Below are 12966 nucleotides of genomic sequence, written 5' to 3'. Positions count from 1 at the left end.
TCCAGATATATTAATCCATTCCTAGTTAGGCATATTTGCTGTTGTTTAGCTCACTCTCAGTAAGTCATGCTCCTATGTGAAGCATGACTCAGACCTTGGCCCATGAGTGCTGTTAAGTTGCTGTACCCTCTTGCAGTTCAAAGGTGGGTCAATAACCACATGTTGTTGTGGTAGATAATTAATGCAAAGCAGAATGCTCAGGAAAGAAAGATCAGTATGACAGCATCCCCGCCTCCTCTCCAGAAGTAGCCTGATCTATTGCAGTGGACTAGAAAGTGAGTCCTGAATCCTCCTGAGCTCTCCCTCTGGCTCTGTGAATTCACAGCTCCCAAAAAGCAGGCATTAATTCAGATACTGTTTGGTAGCAGCTACTTCTGATAGTCATAACAAAAATATTAGTAATTTATTAAACAGAAATCAACAGTCAGAAAGTAGATCTGTCTATCACCTAATTAGCCTTTCCACCTTTCCAATTACGCACAAAATCTTCTCCAACAGAGAGAGGCAGTCAAAGTAAAATCTGAGTTAGATGTTGGCATACTATTCATCTGTGATGGAGACATATTTTCAAAGGAAACAAATGGGAGATATGTTTTTATTGGTGTATATTTTGTTTTTTATTTGTGTTTTTTAAGTTTTTTCTTTAGTAAAGAAAGATAATTGCACTAATTAAACTGCTTTTCATGGTGGGTCAATGGAATTAATTAATGAAGGAAGTTGCTGAGACAGTACTAAAAATTTGCACTGTATTAATGAATTCCCTGGTTTTCAGTGAGATTAATCTCTTCCTTTGTGATGGCCATGTATTTATTTCTGGACAAGGCTGCATGCAGGAATAAAGATGGTTTAAAGACTTGTGTATATACATCAGCCATCTGTTGACTTTTGCCACAACCAAAGTTCACAGGGCAAGAGAGTCCCCCTCCCCGAGTAACTCATTGTAGCTCATACATATATAAAACCCTTTGATAGGTGAAGAGAAAGATTCATGGAGACATCTGAAACAAGAAAGAGATATATTTGGACTTATTCATATTTACACAGTGCAGTTAATCTAAATCTTAAACAGGCAGACCTCTCTGATTCAAATCTTTTTGTCTTGAAATGTGATATGGTCTGAGTGAAGACAGCTTTAGATCAATCTCTCCAACTAAAATCTCATTTCTCTCTAAGCTGTCTTATAGCTTAATTTCACTGAAACGATAATAAATATATGATGTTTTTCTACCTTGGAAGAGAGTATCTATACTGGAAAAGAATATAGGAGAGAAAGGAAGACTGCAAATCATGTACTGGGAGAGTAGTAACAGTCATTACTGGAGCAGCTCAGAAATACTTGAAGGTCCACTTAAAACTGAAGCACAGGCAGCGTTTGAACTTTTAAAAAAACAAAATATATTTTTTCTTGGTTTATAATCTATAATTTGCTGGTCTTTATTCACAGCTTTAAATTGGAAAACCATTAAAGCATATCCACTGCTTTCTCAACACAAGTAGGGAACTACAGAACAGGACTGATAAACCACTCCTTATTTTGCCACTCATATCTTTGGGTAAAAGAAATCTGAAGAGAGTGGAATGATTTGGTGTTTCACACCGTGCTGACACTAATGTTTGTATCTACACTGACAAGCACAGAGGACTCTAACTGGTCCATGCTGCAGGAAAATTCTAATGACTTTTGGACTATCTTACAATAATTTGTGCTACTGAGAGGTCATGCAGTACAGTTTGGTTGTTTTCTGACAGCATAACACTTTAGTATACATTTGCTGCTGAAAAAGAGAGCAGCTTCTGAGCAGCTACTGCATTGGAAGGTAAGACAGAGGGATGCAAGGAGCTTCTATTCATGAAATAAATGGATTTGCCTTCAGCTCTCACAGAGTGTTCTCAAATCCTGAGACTCCTCCCAGAGAAGAGGCATATAGAGCTGCTAGGATACACAGATGAAGCAGGGAAGCGTTGCAGACACCAAGTGATGGGCTAGCAGCACTCCAGTGGTCTTAACTGCTTGGAGCAATACCACTGTTAAGGAGTATGGTTTGACTTGTGCATGCTGTTTCAGATCTTCAGTGACTCTGTGTGTGTGTGCATGTGTGTATGCATTCACGCAAGTATGTGTGTAAGACTGCATGTGTATATCAATGGAATTGAGAGAGATTATCATAACAGAAACATGTTAAAGTCTTAAGCAACTTGATGGCTAAGCTCAGCTGTGGAGAAGCTTATACTTTACTGTCCTCAGTGTTTCTTCACTCAGTGGTATATATTTTATTAAACAAAAGCACTTGACAGCAAGTGAGCCAGCCAAAGGATAAGCCAACAGAAAAATTATAGAGGGGCAAAGAATTCCGCAGTGTTGGCCAAAGTCTGCTCTGAGAAGAGTGTGTACCCCTGATGTAACTGGGTCTGAGAAGAACTTCTGAGGGTAGGACTCATCTGTGTGTTGAAATCAGTAATCTGAGAGAAGGAAACCAGACATCACAGTGTAAACAGAGCACTGCAGGTTATCAATGATCTCTTAAACAAATGTACACTATCTTATTCTACTTACATAAATGATCGGGTCCTTTCAGCACGAGGCGAACTTGCCTGCTTCCATAGGGAATAGCAACCACTGTATCATCTACTGTGGGAACGCAAAAATGCATGGAGTAAATAAGCAAAGAAACTCCCATCTGTTTTCAAAGAAGCAGTGAAATAGGTGCTTACAAGGAAGTGAAGAGAAAAGCCTTAGGACCAATAAAGCAACTCTAAGAATTATGATTAAAATCTGAAAAAAAAAAAAGAACTAGTTAAATGTGGTAAGAACCTTCTGCTAAGAACCCAAACTTGTTGATTTTATTGATTTTCAACTACTTCACAACTATTTATGGATTTGAAGAATAACTAATAACTTTCCATTTCATCATGACTCCACTTAAACTTTTTTCAAGTATTTCAAATTGATATTTGTGGCAGAATTTTGCACCTATGAAGCCCTGTGGAGTTTTGTCTATGGGATTTAAACCAACGTGTGAATTAGCATGTAGGCCACATGCACCTGTAAAAGTTAGGTCAGCATTTCTAAAGAGTCAGCAACCTCAGTAACGTCCTCAATGGAGACAGGAAGGAAAGGTGTGGAAAGATGATATAAAATGTTATACCTGGGTCATGAAGTGGGGTGCCCAGAGAATGCCGACCTGGACTAACCAGCATGCTTCATTTACCTTTCCCTGTCCTTTCTGCCTCCTTCCCATATAAATAGCAGCTGGGAAAAAAAAAGTATGTATGCCTAACAGGATTTTTTTGGGGGGGTGAGAAGGTGGTAGATCTGAGAGAAACAAAGTCTCTTTCACTATCTATCCGCTAGAACTACTCACACTTGTGCCATGAAATGCTTACTAGCAGGAGCTAAGCTCTGCTCTCAAAGCAATGTGCTGCTTTGTCAGGTAAGGCTAACTCAGACAATAAAAGCATTTCATCTTTCATTCAAACATATGAACTGGAGCCTTACCTTTCTGACCAGACCAAAAGGGGAAAAATGTTGGAACCTGGCTAAATCAGGATTCTTGCTTACCAGCAAAATAGTTATTAATGTTGTCATTTTATTTCAAAAAATGAGGAGAATCAACACAGAGAGGAAGCACTACCCAAAACAGGAACTTCTGAACAATACTCATTCATCCAAACCTATTACATCTCAGAACTGTGAATTAGAACCCTCTCATATTTTAAATTGTGTAATGTATCACAGGAATTCCTGACACTCTTATATTGGAGAGCTTTATGGGATGAAATATTCATACTGTTGTGGCCTCTTAATATCCCAAAGGGAGGGGGCAAATGTAATCACCACTCTGAGTGCCACAAGAATTTTATGGACATAAAGCCTGTTCAAGGTCTCAGGCCATGTTCCATGTTCAAGATCTGGTGGAATCATGTTCCACTTTTCAAGATCTGATCTGATATGTTTCCTCAAACAATCCAAGAATTTCAGTGTCTTCTACATCTTTTGTAACACTGGGACTAAACTCTACTCAACACATATTCTGCTCGTACACATCTATGATATTGATTAGGAAAGGTAGAAATCTTTAATCTCGATGCAGAATTCAAATTTTCTATTTGAAAAGATAAATATTCAAGTTCTAAAAAATTCACTAAATATTGATATTCTAGTACTGATTTTATTGGTACCATTCTGGCATTCATATTCAAGATAACCAGTAGAATAAACACATTTTATCCATTTTGGGGAACAAAATACATGAGTATTGTAAAGTAAGATACACAGGTATCCCCAGACATACCAAGACAGTGGAAAGAATTCAAAAGTTTATTTAGAAGGCCAGAACATGAAAAACTTACAAATAATTCACAGTGCTATAGAAGCACGGGGTCCCAGGGAGAAAAAGGCAAATTCCCACTCTCTCTAGGGTCTTTAGTATCCTCTCTGTTTCTCCCCTGCCTTCCCAAGGCCTCTGTATATGTCTGCTAGGGTTATCTCTCTCCAGCATAGCAGAGAGAGATAACACAGCTCTCTGCAAACCCATCTGGACCACAGAAGGGAATAAAAAAAAAAATCCAACCCTCTTGGGAAGGCATTTTGCAAGACTTCCTAAGTGAAAACAAGTTTCTAGCTTTCCCATTATGAATTCTTCTGAAAGCACAACTATTACTACAGTATGACATATCATTTTGTTGTATATAAATATATATATATATAACATTTATTGGAATGAGTCCGGGAAAACCATTATGTCAATTTAAAAAAAAAAAAGAAAAAAATAATGGCCTTTTTACAAGTACAGTTCCATGCCACTGTGATATTTGACTGTCTCTCAGTTACAAGCTCTGTGCTGGAGAGTTAACAACTCACTGATATGTAACCAAAAAACTGGACAGTTTAAAGATCATATGAGCTTATGTTTTCAGCATGGCTCTTCTGCCCCAGGATATCGCTAGGGCTATATTTCACCTGATCTTGCAGTTGCTCTCCATTTGAAATCCTAGCATGCTTTATGTGAAATGCAAAGCTCAGTGAGATTTATGCTTATCACTGTGTTTCTTGCTTTCACTAAGCAGAAACAGTGGGAACTGAAGGATAATTTCCTGCAGGGAACAATGATAAGAAAGAGACATTTCGTGTGAAGAGACATGTGAAAGTAAGCATGGTAATATTTAGTCACAGCTCCCTCTAACAATAAGCAAAGAGGCAGGTTGTGGAGCAGCTGTGTGGAACACCTGGAGGAAAACACAAAGTGCATTAACAGGTGGTTGGTTTTCTCCAGAGACCAGGCACAGAGAAGCAAGGGAGAGTCCCAGATAACTGAAAGGACAGTGGCTCAGGGCTGTGAAGAATGTGCAAGGATTTAGGCAGAAGTTAAATGTCATGTGCATACATCAGATTCCCATGAGAGATCAGTTTCTTGTAGTTTTGGATTTTTAATTTGGATTTTGTCCAAATGGTCTCTCAGTTCTCAGGATGAAAAATGGAGTTCTTTCTATTTCTTCATTACTATTGATATTTAATGGAAATCTGGAACCAAATCTATTTTTGGTAACTATGGCCAGACTAATTATGTAAGTATCCAGACTACCTCAGTGTAACAATTTCTACAATTCTCTTTTAAAAGTAATCTACACCACTAGTAGACATCAACCCCTCTTTAGAGAAATACTCTAAATATAATATTGCACAGGTTACTGGCAAATTTCACTCACAACTTATAGGATCGACTCTCTAGCTTCTTAAGGAATACAAAGAAACCTGCTTAAACATAGTTTATCTCCATAGGAAGGACATACACTCTTTCCTAAAGAAGATATTATTAAAAAAAAGAGGAAGATGCAGACTCAGAAAGACTGAACCGCCAGCCTTAGTACTAAGAGAAATGAATATTTCTGAAATGAAGGTTTTGTAGCTTTTTTATTATTATTCTTAAAAAAGTATAGACACATGTGCTTTCTTTTTCATAAAAATGTAGGCGAGAATTCAAGGCCACGTTACCTCCTGCCCTGCTATGTTTCTGTTTCTGAGGCCACCGAGAGACGCATACTAGCCCTATAAATAGTGAGAGACCTGTTTCTGTAGCAAGTGTTTATAGCGACAAATAAGCAAGATGCTGACACAAAGTGCTAATGGTGTCAGGGAGGATAAATGCAGAAAATTAACATTTTTAACATTTTTGGTTTTTAACATTTAAAATCTCAAATTTTCACAACACTTCCATACAACATTTGGAAGCAAACCTCAGAAAGAATTCAATATTAATTCACACATTCAAAGGTCATCCTTAACTGTGTCTTTAGAATTGTAAAAATCCGATTTAAAAGACGACTTTCTTTTGATACATTCAAAATTCATAGTGTTGCATAACAACATGTATGTTTACAGTAGGGAATGGAATAATGCCCCATGGTTTATGCAGAGTACATACAAAATCTATGGTTATCTACTTCAGCTCTGAATAACAATTATTTGTGGCAAATGTGTCTGAAAAATCCATTCTCTAATATTTTTTTCACATTTGCCTCACTCTAAAACTATGCTCTCTGCCATTGCTCTACTACCTATATAACATTCTTTATGTTTAATAGCAAACCACTGGGACCAGGGACGCTATTTTTTTCAACATTTTAGTACTGTGCATAATATATTAGTGCCTTTATCCTCAGAAGAGAAGAAATGAGCACCTTTTTACCCAAAGCAACTGCAAACCAATGAATTTCTCCTATAGGAAGAGACATTTGTCAAAAAAGTTAACAAACATTATGATGTCTCAAGTAGGCTGGAGATTTCCAAATCTGTTCCTGCACATTGCAGAAGCAGGTAGCAATGAGGTGAAATGCTATTTCTAAATCTTTGTGAATTATTTCCTTTGTCCTCTAGTGTGCAATTCTGCTTCAGCAATAGAACTCTTACGAGGATTATACAAAATCCTTCCTTCCTTCCTTCCCTTTTTTTTTCTCCTACTCTCTCCCTCTTAGTTAGCAAACACAGAGCCAGAGGTGCACTGTGCTAACTGCTGCTCTGTGTACTGTGCTCCACAGTGAAGCAGTTATTCTTTCACAGAGAGAAGCTTTTGTAAAAAGTGCCTCTCACTGCTCCTCACAGAAGCTGAATGCTCTATATAGTAATATACACACGCTGTCTTTGCAGATATTACACTGCTATTTGAATCTTTGAGGTCATGTGCTATTCAGCACCGGGAAAAGTGCTCCAGAATGGTAGAGCTGGTCTGATTGAACTCTAAGGCTGGGGGTAGCTTTGCATGCTAGCACATGTGTGCCTACACAGGCATGAAAATACATTCACATTTTAATCCTTCCTGATCAAGCATGCCCTATCTGTCATCCCAAAGCTTTTACAGCTCCACCTATGGTGCTGTAACAAGGCTGAAAAGCATGTCTGGGATCTAGGATAAACTAATCCTGTCACTGGGGCACACTAATGCTACTTTACTACTCTGGGTTGAAGCTGGCTCAGCGTGCAGGACAGGCCATGTTTGTCTGTAGGCCTCTCTCACATCCATGTAGGCATTTTCTGACAACTTAGGTTCCTCAGTCCACCACAGAACTGAGTCACCGTGCGCAACATGCAGGCACACAGGCTGTGAGCATAGGTCTTGGAGAGAGCACTGTGCCAGGTTGGCACCACCAAGCCCTTGGGGTTCTTCTCTGCTGTGTAGCAGCATAAATCACTCTGTTCAGAGCAGTGTGGGCTAAGTCCTATGCCTAGCCAGCTATCACAGCCAGAGAGGTGTCAAAAGAGACACCTCTTCTAGTTCTCCTGTTCCTCCCAAGCAACTAGCTAGCTGAGATGGGGAATATACTGGTGATATCTTTCCACAGTCCTCTGTACACCCCCACAACGAGACCAGCAGTCCAAGCAAGACTGCTTTAACCCAAGAGGCAGGAACCTGTAGGGACAACCAGACTGACCATGATCATTCAGATGCCTGAGAAAGAGTGGGGTGAAATCTAGCTTGCAAGAAATGAGTACATCTCTAAGAGGGAAGATGGCACTTTACCAGAAGGAACAGCTTACGTTTATTTGCTGAGAGCTGGGACTTATACTGGCCTCGAACCAGCCGGCAGGTGGACCCATCTCCATTGCAGACCCCACAATTATCTTCCTTGACAGTGCTTCCCAGCTGGCGGTCACAGCCAACGATCTGGCAAGAAAGGAAGATGTGCATTTCAAGGTGAGCACCTACCAACTGCCTGCTCGATCCATCTCTGCAACTAATTACCACTAAATTTCTTTCTCAGCAACTCTAGACGGCCACAAAGTACCTTAGCAATGAAAGAGACTAAGGAAATCTGGCTGGGAGTTAGCACCAAGGTCAGGCATGAGGTAGTGAACAGGTTAGTACTCAATGGCTTTTCCAGTCCAGAGGAAGAAAAGAGTATTGCTGGAGATTGCTATTTCAGGGCATTGTGAACATTTATTGGTCAGAGTCCTATCAGAAATTTAATTTCTTAAGAGTTTCACAAAGAAAAATGCCTGAAACAGATAAGAAGACAGATAGTAAGCAGACAGACAGATAAAAGTAAAGAGCAATGTAGATCAATGGTAACATGGCTCAGTGAAATTTTAACTGCTATGCAGCTGGGAAAACCATGTGGTTTTAATTATGTTTGACAGTAATCCCATTCCACACTGTCAATGCCTGTGTTCAGACATTATAAAAGATCTGATAAAGAAGGAGTGAATGATTGCAGCAAAAGAACTGAGTCAGAAATGCAGTTACCTGCTCTGAAATTGGTTTTATGCCTATATGTGGAATTGTTTGGTTCAAAATTTTAAAAGTTGCATACATAAGCTAGGTTTCTCAGTTTGCAAAACCCCCTATAATTCCCAGGAGAATAAAATATAAATTTATAATTAGGTACATTTAAAATTACCTAATGGAATGCAAATTTATTTAGCACAGTGTTAATCTAGGCCTATTGCTGGCACTTTGGAGTTCTGCATCCAAGTTATGAATTTTGCACATAAATAACTGAAATCCTAAAAATTACGAAAGTCCTTACAAAGTCCTTACTTATAACTATCTTTATAAGTACTAGAAAATGAAAAGCCTTCTAGCATTCTGGCATGCAGAGTAAGCAATAAAAAAAAAATTGTATAACTTCTACTTCTTATGAGTTTGTGCTAAGGCTCTTAGCCAAACAGAGAGTATATATAAACACAAGGAATTTTACAAAAAGTTCTTGTTTCAGCTTTGAATTTCCCTGCATCACTGAGTTTCAGTTAAATCAGACAGCTGGGTCCTTGAAAATTATAACAGAAAATTATAAGAGCACTTATCAGCAAGATTCAAAAAGCTGTATATGTAACTTGCCCACTTAAACATTCAGACTAATATTTCTTATTTATGCAAATCTGAGTGTGCAGAATTACAGATCTCTGCGAGGGTAAGAAGTACTTTTCATTTTGACATGATCTCTTCATTTGCCTATGAAAATGCAGACTTTGATTAATAACCAGTATTTACTTTTAGCAATTCAATTTCCATTTCTAATATCATCACTTTAGCAGTGGCACAATAACTGTTTCTTTGGTCATATCTGTCACACTGAGAGTATAATTAATTTAATTTAAATCATTACAGATTTAGTTCAGGTTAGCCGAAAGCTGTCATCAGATTTCTTCGACTGATCTTCCAGATCAGAACTGGGTCAAGCCTTCTATACTTACGCATTATATTATGATGTCTCCAAGAGAATTATTTGAGGTCCAATGGAGTAAAAGCCACATGTAAACGATACATTTCCTTGAAAACCTAGTCATACCAAGACTGTAAGACACATTTTAACACATCAGAAACACCATGACAAATAATGGTTAGAAAGCTGAAGCAAAGTTAAGCGTCTTGACTGTCTTGACTGTGACTGCTCCATAGAGAACTTCCAGGTACAAATATATAAATTGTAACCATGACATCATGTAAGATTTAAGTCTACTTTTTTTCTGAATAAGAATATCCCTAAAGGAGCTGAATGTAGGCTGTTATGCTTTAATTTCCAAGAATACCTCTGTGTAGACAAGATGGTAAAATGAATAACTTGCATGATCTAAAAACTGTATGACACAATGCCCACAAATCAGATTAATTTCCTTGTAATGCATTAGAGATTGCTAGCACTCACAGTGAGAAGGGTCCTGCTGGGGAACCCAGATAACAGAACAAAGGTTAGAATTCCCTTTCAATATCTGCTCATAATATATTTTATACTCAATAGTTTATAAACTTCAATTTAGAGTACTACACAAATCTTTATCCCTTTGCCTATTTTGAATAGAATATATGAACTGCTTGGATGTGAAATTAACTGAATCTTAAAACCAGGTATGAGGTAACCAATTTTAAAAAACAGCATTAACTACTTTAAAGCATTTTTAACTTATGAATCTCACATGTTGCCATGAGCTGTACCCTGACTGAAGTTAATTTACAAATTGAGCAATTTGGAGCTAGGTCACAACTTGTAGAGGAAACTACCAGGAAAATCTCAGGTGTGAAAGGAAGTTATACTGAAGTTTGTTTCTTTTTCTGAGCTGGATTGCCATTACCAGTGTATAGCATAAAAATATTTCTTCTCCTGAAATGCTGTATTTCAAATGGAAGTATGAGCAAAGTGGAACTATGGAGACCTCTGTGAATACAAACACTTCTGTGGTATATACAATATGTATATTAACCTTCCTTTAATTGGTAGTGTCTCAGATAATTTAATGCTATTAAAATTCTTAATGACCCTAAATTAATTTCCTATTTCTCCCCAAGGTTTCTGCAGAGCTTTTTGTTTACTCTGTTAGATTATCTGTCTCAATAGACACACAGAGCTCTGGGAATATGTATAAAATTTTCACTAAAAACCCTTATGAGTGATTAACTAATGCCTGAAATAAAAAACATTCCCAAGTTCACTGCTTTTTTCTTTTCTTTTTTCTCCCATCACTACCTAGGGAAATCTTTCTTCCATCTATTAAACATAATTATACGCAGTTAAAAGGTTGCTAGTGTTTGCAATAGAGTCATTGATGCTTTAAAATGAAAAACACTACTCCATATCTGTTATGTCACTTTTTGGTAGCTCTTACATGAAAATATTATATAAGCTGGACTCTTATGAAAGCAAAAGATACGAAAAGGAAATATTAAAGTGCTCCTCAAAAAAATACACAGTTCATGAGAATAATAACTTTTGTCTCTCTGAGCACAAGAAACACAGGTTTGGCTGAGTGGACATGAGACTATGTCATTTCCATAACATTATTTTCACACTCCATCAAGGCTGCAGACAACTCACTCATCAAAAAAGATTATGGAGTGGGTGAAAATATGTCATTACTCCCTCAGAAGTCTGCAGAGAGTTAGCAAGGAACAGGAAGGCAGAATTGTTTGTTTTAGCATCGACCCATAATATGAACAAAACACAAAGGGGAAGTTTTAAAATGGCTGTTATCAGAGATGCCAAAGATGCAACAGTACGAGAGGCCAGCAAACAGGAAAAGTAGATTCACTTGGGCTGCAGAGCCTGAAAAGCTTGCCAAGACACTGACCTATGGGCATACTCATCCAACTAGAGGTGGCTAAGGACCTTGTCACAAAAATAAGCACCATAGAAGGTACTGCTTGGTCAGCTTGGTAGGCAAAGGAGACAATAAGGATATTGCACCTCTAATATACAGCTCACAATAATGGTTGATGGACACAGTTTGAAACAAAATGCTGGTATATTTGAATCAGAGGTCTGGGGAATATTTCACTCTCTGAAAAGCTTCAAAATGTCAACTCTTTGCCTTGGTTTGAAACTGGACCCAATGTTGAAATCCTTAAGTTTCTGTGGGATCGAAACTTTCTTTTCCAATGCATTCTAGTCCTCATCGTAATACACCCTGGGAGGTTTAGACAGACAAAGTCTTTTTTAATCCATAAAGGTCTGAGAAGGAAGACCCTACCAGGAATGAAAATGGATTATTGCAACAAATTATGCCTGGAAATGTTCTGATGTAAGCAGTTTTCATACTCATTTCTATTATATTTTAAGCTTCCTCCCCTTGAAGCAGAGTAATGAAGCATAGACTTTCTACACTGAAATTTTCTGAGTTTTAAATTGCTGAAGTGTGGTCAGAGGCTTGAACTGCAGATTGTTACCACACAAATATCAGAAGCAGCTCTGTTAAGTTCCCTGACAATCAAATCCAAACTGCATTAAAATCAAGAACATGTACTTATAAATTTGATAAGCTTTGGATGAATTTCTTGTACATTTTTAAAGGTGCTTCTATGAAGCTCATTGCTATTGTGGTGAAATGCCCTTAAAGCAGTAAAGGAAGATTATGCAGAGCTCTGGAGGTCTCTCAGTATATGAAGATGTCAGCCATGTAGTATTAGAGTAAGGAAATCACAGGTGAGCATCAACTCCCTGCCCAGCTCTTCTTTACCAACCCTAAAGTGAGCTGATTTTTATTCTCCTTATGGGTTCAGCTTGAAAAGTCCAGCAACAAAAAGCCAGAAAAATATCACCTAATCCCTAGTTGGCTGAGCCTATATTGTTTTCTGGCATAAGACACCAGAGTTCTGCTCAGAGGTAAAGATTCCATATTACATTTTAGGCTGAAGTCTCATACTTCATGCTGAGTTTGATTCTCCTTCCCCCCTCTCCCCTGTCCTTTTACTCCACTGACAGCCTCTGGTTGGAGAAACAGAAAAAAAGATACACATCAGCATGACTGATACACTTTAGCAAAATAAGTTTTACAGGCACTGCAAGAAAATAGATGGTCATCAAGTTAGAAGATTAATTGCCTGTGTATAGTTTAAAGGCATTAGGCTGAAACTCCCACAGCAGAGTTGGAACTTGCTCACTGAGTGCGTGCATGAGTGTTATGCATGTGTTCCCCTTGTGGACTTGATCTCTGGCTCAGTTTAGCAATCTTTCCAGAAATAAAACTGGACCAGCAATGAC

General features: G+C 38.1%; 1 protein-coding gene across 5 annotated transcripts in view; it reads right to left on the bottom strand.

Annotated features, from left to right (window-relative positions):
* The window catches only part of ADAMTSL1 (ADAMTS like 1), a 398738-nt gene that overhangs the window by 141499 nt on the left and 244273 nt on the right, over positions 1-12966 (bottom strand). For all 5 annotated transcript variants that reach the window (XM_032676082.1, XM_032676083.1, XM_032676086.1 and 2 more), the window contains 2 exons: positions 8033-8159; positions 2555-2629 (listed from right to left, as the gene is read on the bottom strand). In XM_032676082.1, the coding sequence (XP_032531973.1) occupies positions 2555-2629; positions 8033-8159 (202 nt within the window). The remainder of the gene's footprint in view (positions 1-2554; positions 2630-8032; positions 8160-12966) is intronic.

The sequence above is a fragment of the Chiroxiphia lanceolata genome, chromosome Z (genome assembly GCF_009829145.1).
Source record: "Chiroxiphia lanceolata isolate bChiLan1 chromosome Z, bChiLan1.pri, whole genome shotgun sequence".
Classification (NCBI taxonomy): domain Eukaryota; kingdom Metazoa; phylum Chordata; class Aves; order Passeriformes; family Pipridae; genus Chiroxiphia; species Chiroxiphia lanceolata.
The sequence above is the reverse complement of the archived record's forward strand: the minus strand, read 5'-3'. Positions and strand labels throughout refer to the sequence as shown.